Source organism: Equus caballus, chromosome 10 (genome assembly GCF_041296265.1).
Source record: "Equus caballus isolate H_3958 breed thoroughbred chromosome 10, TB-T2T, whole genome shotgun sequence".
Lineage (NCBI taxonomy): Eukaryota > Metazoa > Chordata > Mammalia > Perissodactyla > Equidae > Equus > Equus caballus.
Genome location: NC_091693.1, coordinates 17,055,255 through 17,064,794, shown reverse-complemented (window position 1 = coordinate 17,064,794; position 9,540 = coordinate 17,055,255). Strand labels below are relative to the sequence as shown.

At 52.5% G+C, this 9,540-nt stretch overlaps 1 protein-coding gene across 6 annotated transcripts in view; it reads right to left on the bottom strand.

Moving 5' to 3' along the window:
* HIF3A (hypoxia inducible factor 3 subunit alpha) overlaps window positions 1-9,540 on the bottom strand; it is a 28,107-nt gene that overhangs the window by 10,074 nt on the left and 8,493 nt on the right. For all 6 annotated transcript variants that reach the window (XM_023649958.2, XM_070223069.1, XM_023649957.2 and 3 more), the window contains 7 exons: window positions 9,175-9,287; window positions 8,627-8,835; window positions 7,150-7,256; window positions 6,762-6,909; window positions 3,637-3,752; window positions 2,443-2,633; window positions 1,406-1,510 (listed from right to left, as the gene is read on the bottom strand). In XM_023649958.2, the coding sequence (XP_023505726.1) occupies window positions 1,406-1,510; window positions 2,443-2,633; window positions 3,637-3,752; window positions 6,762-6,909; window positions 7,150-7,256; window positions 8,627-8,835; window positions 9,175-9,287 (989 nt within the window). The remainder of the gene's footprint in view (window positions 1-1,405; window positions 1,511-2,442; window positions 2,634-3,636; window positions 3,753-6,761; window positions 6,910-7,149; window positions 7,257-8,626; window positions 8,836-9,174; window positions 9,288-9,540) is intronic.

The following is a 9,540-nucleotide window of genomic DNA, read 5'->3' as shown; positions in this document are numbered from 1 at the left end:
GTCTGGTGCTTTCCTAAGTTCTGTGACTGGTTCTAGCGAATTATTGAAACTGAGGGAGTCCATGGGAATCTCTGAATTTGTTGGCAGCCGGTCTGAAGGGAGGGTGGCCCTGGGGACCCCCAGACTCAGGCAGACGTGGCAGACTGGGCCTTTCACCTTAGGTTTGGCTGACTCTGGGAACTCCCCAGAAGGCAAATGATGCTAAAATTAGCATCTGTGTAAAGAAGGGCATTCTCAGGAAGGTATGGTTGAAAGCCAGCTGCTGTGTTGTGAGGACACTTGGGCAGCCTGTGTAGAGGCCCACGTGGTGAGGGACTGAGGCCTGCCAACAACCATGTGTGTGAGTTTGGAAGCGGGTCCTCCAGCCCCAGATGACTGTAGCCCTGCCTGAGAGCTTGGTTTCAACCTCATGCGAGACTGAGTAAAAACCATCCAGCTAAGCTGCTCCCAGATTCCTGATTCTCAGAAACTGTGTGACATGATAAATATTGGCTGTTTTAAGGTGCTGAGTTTTGGGCTCATTCATTGTGCAGCAATAGGTAACTAATACATCATGCCACTGCCATTTATCTATCCACTCAATCAATCATTCAAATATTATCTACTCACCTATCATTCAACCAATGAACCAATGGTCTATCTATCCAACTACCCATCCAAACATCCATCATCCATCCATCCAAATATCTGTCTAAACACCACCATCTGTCTATCCACCATCATCCACCTAATGAATACAATGGTCCAACCATCCATCCATCCATCCATCCATCCAAATATCTGTCTAAACATCACCGATCCATGTATACACCATCATCCACCTAATGAATACAATGGTCCATCCATCCATCCATCCATGCATCCATCCAAATATCTGTCTAAACATCACCCATCCATGTATCCACCATCATCCACCTAATGAATACAATGGTCCATCCATCCATCCATCCAAATATCTGTCTAAACATCACCTATCCATGTATATACACCATCATCCACCTAATGAATACAATGGTCCATCCATCCATCCATCCATCCAAATATGTGTCTAAACATCACCCATCCATGTATCCACCATCATCCACCTAATGAATACAATGGTCCAACCATCCATCCATCCATCCATCCATCCAAATATCTGTCTAAACATCACCAATCCATGTATATACACCATCATCCACCTAATGAATACAATGGTCCATCCATCCATCCATCCAAATATCTGTCTAAACATCACCCATCCATGTATCCACCATCATCCACCTAATGAATACAATGGTCCATCCATCCATCCATCCATCCATCCACGCATCCCCTTAACCATCCCACCACCCCTCTCTCAAATTCAGACATGTCAGCCCCCAGAGCACAGGGGTGAAGACTCTTCTTCCACGCCGGTCCTCACCTGAGCTATATCCAGATCTGTCTCCACTGCCTCAAGGTCTTTCCCGGAGGCAAAGACTTTGTGTGCATTCTCCACATCCACAAGTAGTTCATCTGGGAGATCAGCCTGTGGGGAAAGAGAATCGAGGCTTCAGGAAATCTTGAGCCCAGGAGATGGCAACAGTGAGACAGTCTGGACATCTGAACTCAGACAGAAGCGAGGGTCGAATGTCAGAGAGCTGGGACACTGAGGGGGTCAAAGAGCAGATGCAAATAAGTTCTGAACCCGGGTGTTCAAAAGTCAGAGTGCACAGGGCAAGCAGAAAAGGTTCGAAAGACCAAACCTGAGGCAGTGCTATTCAGGCCTTCTGGGGTTAAAGGTCTTGGAGTCTGGAGTCTGGGAGATGATGCAGACTCCAGCTGTCCCAGGGGAAAAAGCTGAGGTCAAAGGTCACTCTATTTCTCCGGTGGAGAGAAGGTATTTAGGTGGGTGCATAGGGTGGGAATGAGGAAGGTCAACACCAGATAATTTGGACCCCTGAGTCAAAGGTCAGGATAAATAGTAACCGCTATGGCCTACTGGGCATCCACCAGGGCCCAGGCCCCTGGCTACTGCTTCCCATGAATGATCTCATTGGGCCCTCACAGTAACCAATGGTTGCTCCTTGCCATTATCCTAATTTTACAGGTGAAGAAACTGACGCCCTGCATGTCCAGGGTAACACAGCTGGTAAGTGACGGAGTCAGGATCTGAACCCAGGTTTCTGTAATTTAAGACATTAGATATTCTTGACTCTTTGAGGTCAAAGTTCAGAGAGCCTGGATGCTGGGTCACAAGCAAGGAGGGGGTCACCTGTGCCAGTCCCAAACATCCCAGGTTTTGGTCCAGATAACAGTGGAAGAATCTAGAATCAAGGTCTTAAAGGAACCCCAGACCTTGTCTCATCCCGACCTTCCCACTACACAGATGGAGAAACTGAGGCCCAGAGAATAGCACGATTCAGGCCAAGGGCCCAAGCAGCCTGGACCCCGAGGGCCCAAGAGTGCTGGACTGCTTACTGGAAGAGGGCTCTGGGGGCGCCGTGCGGCCGGGGGTGCGCTGGGGGTGGCGGCAGCTGAAGTCCCATCCAGGATCGGTGCCAGGAGGCGACAGAGGTCAGGGCTACAGAAACGGCGGGGGTCGGCGGCCAGGGCGGCCTCGCTCAGGGAAGGGGGGTGCAGGAAGGCCAGGATCCGGGGACCAGAGGCGTCTGCAGGACACAGAGGAGGACACAGGATGGTCATCCAGGGCTGAAGGGCAGAGCCCTCCGCCCCAACCCCAGGGAGCATAGCTGACATCGTCAACAACCAATCGGGGGGACACTGTTCACAGTGCTGGGTCCTGGAGGAGCCCTGCGGGGCCAGGGGCTACCCCTTCAGTTGTCACCTTGTGGCAGGCCCTGGAGGGTCCCGGGGGAGAGGCCAGTGGAGGGTGAAGGGCATACAGTAGGCTCGAGACAGTCGCAATTGCCCAATGGTGGGGAGATGTTTTAATATTTAAACTCGACGTGGCTGGACCAGGGCACCTGACTGACCCAGTTCTCCAGCGGCACAGAACAGCATTCGGCCATTCGGCTCTGGGAGGCTGGCATGTTACAAGAAAAGACTGGCCCGAGGCCTTCAAGGAGGTTCTCAGGTCCATGGAGGTCAAGACGTGGCCCTGAGTCAGTTCTGAGCCAGAAAAGGAAAAGATACCAGTGACCCCCACACCACACCCAGGCGCATGGGCTGCCAGCAACAGCTTGGAGAAGGTGAGGCCTTGAAGGACAAACAGGGAAGGAAGCTCATCCAGGGGGGTAGAAGGAAGAGGTAGAAAGGAGCCAAACTGGGGAGGGTGGAGATTGCTGGAAGCCAGAGCAGTGAGATGGGAGCAGGGAACAAGCTGAAGGGAGAGGACAATGGGGAGCCACAGCAGGATTCAGCAGAGACCAACAAGTCTGAAGCAATCATCCCAGGGACACAGAAGAGGGAGGAGCAGGGAGAGAAGAGCATTCTAGGCAAAGGAAACTGCACATGCAAAGGTCCTGAGGCAGGAAAGAGTCTGGCATGTTCCAGGAGCACTAAGGAAGCTGGTGTGGTTCGGAGAGTGAGCAAGAAGGGGAGGGAAGCAGGAGGCAGGTCACACAGGGCCTGGTGAGCCAAATTAAGGCACTTGGGCTTCCTCCCAAGCATCCTGGGGACACAACCCCTCCCAGCCCCAGCCCTACCCCATACCAAGGCTGTCCCCAAGATTAGGGCCGTCCTGAGAGGGGATACCCCGCTGAACGGGTCTGCGAGAGTGTCGCTCCGTTTGCTCCAAAGACAGCACCACTTCGGTCTCTTCCACCCGGCTGGGGTACAGGGCAGAAAGGGGAGTGGGAGTCAGGGAGGCTCCCTGGCCACAGCCCAGAGGATGTCTTGTCATCAGGATGATATCCTTATAGATATTTACTTATAAACCTATTCTTATAAATGTATTGATGAAGAATCTATATTTAACATTCCCATGTTATCAAATGTGAAGCATTCATAGGGATATATTTTAATGAATAAGGTTTTATTTGTGAGGCTTCTATTCAGGGGCATTTTTCATATTCAAGGGAACAGATTTATAAACGCATCCTTCTTCCGTCCCCCACGCCTCCCCACCCCCCAGTCTCTAGCTGCAGAGACAGCCCAAATGTTCACGGGGCCAACTGGCTTTCGGAGAATCCGGCTGGGGCTGAAGACCAGCCCTCATTTGCATCTCATTTGCATGACACGCTCCAGGATGGAACGTGGGTGGTCCTCCCACCAGCTCCGTGAGAAGCTAGGACCCTTCCACATCCTCACCAAAACCCCTTCCGGGCTGGAAACATCCCAGTTGAGGCTGGACCAAAGCCACTCCATCCCCTTGGAAAACCACAAGCACACGCAGTCACACACGTACACACACTTGGTACACAGAGGCAGAAACAGGAACACTCAGATATGCCCCAGTGTATCCCCGGACAGATTTGGGCACACACGCCCTCCAGGCGGGCTTGCACGTGCATCCAGGCCACGTGGAGCTCACTCGCTCCTTCACTCCACAAACACTTCCTAGACGGCCAGTCCCGCTTAGTGGTTAAGAGCAAGGGCTCTGCAGCCAGCGGCCTGGGTTCCAACCCCAGCGCTGCCACTTACGAGCTGTGTGACCTTGAGCATGTGGCTGAACCTCTCTGGGCCTCGGTTTCCTCCTCTGTAAAGAGGAAATAACAATCCTACCTCCTTCCCAGGTTGTTAGGAGGCTTCAGTGAGTTAATATATGAAAAATGGGTGGAGCCGTGCCTGGCACAAGGCGAGCTCCACGTAAGTATTCTCTGTTATGGTTTATTGAGCAACTCCCGTGTGCCAGAGACTGTTCTAGGCGCTGGCGATTCAGCGGTGCCCCGTATAAGTGAGTTTTACTTTTGTGAAGCATTCGCTCACTGCATTGGAGGGAGGCTCAGGTGCAGAAGGGGAGGGGTTTTTATACCACAAAGTGTAAGCTCCTGAGCACACATAAACAGCCACAGAGCTGCACACCACACAGTACGTACACAGCCCCAAGGCTGATTAACACCCTCCGCTCCTCATTTCCCTGTTACTAAGTAAACTATTCATTCCTCCCCATTTTCTGCCAGCAAAACTGAACCTGCTGGCCTGCCCCTCGATTACAGTGCACACATTTGCAATCCCACGGCTGGGCTGTAAAAAGGCAAATCTTCCTAGTGAATAAAAGGAGGTTCCAGGGGCCGGCCCAGTGGCGCAGCGGTTAAGTTCGAACGTTCTGCTTCGGCGGCCTGGGGTTCACCGGTTCGGATACCGGGTGCGGACATGGCACCGCTTGTCAAGCATCCCACATATAAAGCAGAGGAAGATGGGCACGGATGTTAGCTCAGGGCCAGTCTTCCTCAGCAAAAAGAGGAGGATTGGCAGCAGTTAGCTCAGGGCTAATCTTCCTCAAAAAAAAAAAGGAGTTTCCAGAAAAGATGGGGCCAGGTCCCTCTCTCTTGCAGTGACAATGGAGAGACCTCTTTCCATACCTACAAGTTATTCCAAGTGTCTAATTTGAAAAGGTGTTAAAATGAGAACTTTCCACAGATGCTCAGTCTTGTTTTCTTGGGCAATGTGAAGACTCGTACGAATATCCCTGTTAGCAATTTCTGTTTTCTAACAGAATCTGTCCTGGATCAAAGAGACCTGGGAAAACTCCTAAAGCTTTAGAAATCGATGCCGTGTCCTGGAAGACAATCTTCAAAGAAAAGCTGTAATTCTGTCTGTCTTATGTGATAATTTGCTGCGCTTGTCATGATGTTGTCATGTGAAAAACTTCTAAGATACATGAGGAGGAGGAGGGAGCCTATGATTTACCACTAAGCATCCAATAGAATGGTTGGAATTCAAACCCAACAAGACAAAACAAAGCAAAAGGCTGGCAAGGAGGCTGAGGAACTGGAACCCTCGGACATCGCTGATGGGACCGCAAAATGGTACGGCCCTTCGGAAAACGGTTTGGCAGTTTCTTAGGAAGTTAAATATACACTGACCGTACGACCCATCCATTCCACTCCTAGGTGTTTACTCAAGAGAAATGAAAACACATGATCTCACAAAATCCTGTATGAGAATGTTTACAGTGGCTTTTTGCATCATCACCCAAAATAGGGAACAGCTCAAATGTCCACCCACTGGTGAGTGGATAAACAAACAGTGGTCCACTCATATTCACATCACAGAATACCACTCAGCATTAAAAAGGAACCATTGACACGCACCACAACAGAGATGAATTTTAAATACGTTATGAGTGAAAGAAGCCAAACTCAAAATCCTACATCCTGTAGGATTTTCCAGGATGACATCCTAGAAAAGGCAAAATTCTAGGGTCAGAGAACAGATCGGTGGTCGCCAGGGACTGGAGGTGGGCTGGGGTTCATTAGGAGAGAATTTTTTTGGGTGATGAGATTATTCTATTGCTTGATTGTGGTAGTGGTTACACAATTCCACACATAGCAAAACGCACAGAACCGTACACCAGAAAGAGTGAATATTCTATACGTAAATGACGCTTCATTTTTTAAAAAGCAAAAACATCCCCAGGATTCTGCTAAATTTCTCAAGTTATAGAGTCCTTTTAGTGTAAATTAACAGACACACACCCGTGCAACTTCGTGTGTACCTGTAGACACGTGTGTGCATTTAGTCACACATGTTCCACATACATGGAGCTGTGCACGCTCCCTCTCACACACATGTGCACAATATGCACGCAGGTTTGTGCGCGTGCACACACACACCTGTTCACACACACGCAGACCAGACCCACCCACATAGCCGCCCCACCCCCTCCCGCTTACCTGATCAGGAAGTGGACACAGACAATACTCTCCGACTGGGGGCCCCGGCCCCCCGACACCACTGTGGCCTGGGTCTGGGTCCACAGGTAGCCACCACTCCGGGCCAGGAAGCGATACTGCCCCGTCACTGCCTGGCCCTTGCTCAGCACTGCGAAAGGGGACAGGGAGGGGTCAGGGCCACAGAAGGGGCGAGTGGGGAGAGAAGGATCTGGGAGCAGAGGTTGGGTATGAAGGGTCCAGAGAAGAGAAGGCTCCCTGGGCTGTGGGGAGCTGGGGGGCTGGCTTCAGAGGGTGGGGGGATAGGTTCCCTGGGGAGCAGGGAGTCGGTGTTGTCTGGGGCCATGTAGTGCCAGCTCCAGGCCCCGGGAAATGGACTGGGAACACGTACGGGTGTGGATGCTCTGACCCACTGCGTCGGAGTCCAGCGCATGGATGTACTCGTAGGCGGAACAGCCAATCAGGTCATCGGGGCTGTAGCCGGCAACCTCCGCGATCCTGGGATGGGGGGGTGGGGGGGCCTGGTCAGTTAAACTGGCTGAGGTGGAGGGTGGGTGGAGGGAAGGGGCAGGGGGACAAAGGGAGGAAGCCAGCAAGACAGAGAGACAGGGTTGTAACAGAAAGGGAAAGAACAAGAAATAGAAAAGGAGACGTGGTAGGCTCCATAATGGCGCCCAAAGACGTCCTGATTCCCGGAACCTGGGAATATGCCACCTCACATGGCAAAAGAGACTCTGCATATGTGATGAAGTTAGGGATCCTGAGATGGGAGATGGTCCCGGATTATCTGGGTGGACCCAGTGTAATCGCAGGGGTCACTATAAGACGGAGGCAGAAGATCAGAGTGAGAATCGGAGATGCAATGATGGAGACGAGGCTCAAGATGGAGAAAGGGGCCACGAGCCAAGGAATGTAGGAAGTCTCCAGAAGCTTTTAAGGCAACGATTCTTCCATGGAGCCTCCAGAAGGAACACAGCCCTTGATTTTAGCCTCATAAGACTCATTTCAGATGTCTCACCTCCAGAACCGTGAGACAGTGAACGTGGGTCGTGTTGAGGCACAACTTTTGTGGTCTATGCTACCATCGCAACAAGAAACTAACATGAGGGGAGAAAGAGGGTGGAAATGGGAAGAGTGAAGAAAGAAAAAGAGACAATGTGAAAGAAATACGACAGGGGAAGAGGAAGGAAGAAAATCACGAAAAGAGAAGAATGAAGAGAAATAAAAAGTAATCATGATGATAATGATTTAAAAAACACACACTTCTATAGGGCTCTGTGCCAGGCAACCCACCGGGCGCTCAGAACGACTGTTTGAAGTAGATTCTGCTGTCGTTCCATAGGACAGAGGAGGAAAGGGTGGCCCAGAGAGGTGAAGTCGTTTGGCCAAAGGCACACAGCCAGGATTTAAACCCACAGTCTGAAGCCAGAATCGCCTGCAACTCTGAGATGAGGGAAAGAAGGAAGACACAGAAAAATGAAGGGAGGCAGGGAGGGAGAGAGGAGCAGAGGGGAGAGAGAAAAAGGGAGAAAGGGAAGGGTGGAGGGAGAATGAATAATGACGGTTTATGGAGTGCTTACTTCGTGTCGACACTGGACTACCTGCTTGCCACCAAGTGACTCGCTTAAGGAAAGCAACAGAAGGACCAGGAGGGAGAAACTATGAGAAAGACACAGAGAGAGAGAGAGAGACACGATCAAAGATGAAAAGACCCACAGAAAATTCAGAGACGGGCAGACACACAGAGACAGAGAGAGATGGAGTCTGAGAGACAGAAACAGACCAGAGAGAGGACCCGGGCAGCGGGAGAAGAAACAGAGGGAGGGAAGTTGGGCAGGAAGGCAGACGAAGACAGGGCTCCCGCCCACCTCTCGTCGCAGTAGGTGAACTTCATGTCCAGGCTGTGGCGGCTGAGGAAGGCCCCCCGGCCCAGCGGGGGCTCCAGGCTGCCCGGGTGAGGGATGGCTTCACAGATGAGCACCAGGCATTGCAAGGGGGGCTCCAGGGTGGGGCTCCCAGCTGGAGAAGTCTGTGCAGGGGGCTTGTAGGCCCTCATGTGTCCAGAGCAGTGTAGCACCTGGTGGGGGGTGGAGCAAGATTCCAAGACTCAGGGAGCTCTGAGGGTCCCCAGATTCCAACCCCATGGAGATTCCAACCCCATGGGGGCTGAGGAGCCCCCAGCCCCAGCCCCACAGAGATCCAGCCTAAGAAAGGATTCAGGACCCCCAGACCCAGAACTCCACAGACCCCCAATCTCCTAGATACCTGAAGGATCCACTGGATCCAGCCTGAGAGCCCCACAGGATCCCCGGCCTAGGACACCCCTAGGCTCCAACCTGCTGCCAGAATTTGAGGGCTCATCCCAGCCCCAGCAGGCCCCCAGACCCCTCGCCCTCCTCAGGCCAGCCCTGCCCACCTTCCAGGTGGCCGCTTTGAGGTTGAGGGTGCGCCCGCGGCTGGTGAGGGTGCTCTTCATGCGCAAGGAGAAGCACCGCTCCGTGGGGGCCTCCGGCTTCTTTTTGGAGAGGCCTGGGGAGGGCCACGGTGGGGGGGAGGGGGCGCCGGTCACTGGGCAGCCTCGCACAGGGCCCAGTTCCCTCCAGCACCCTGGGGACTCCAGTCTCCCCAGCCTCATCACCAAACTGAGACCCGGAACCAGAGAGGGGCCCTCAGGGGTGGGGTATCTCCTTCAGACCTCCCAGGGCAGGGATGTGTCCCCTCGGGCCCCAGGGCAGGGCCACATCCCCTTGGAGCCCAGGGAAGGGCCATGTCCCCTCAGACC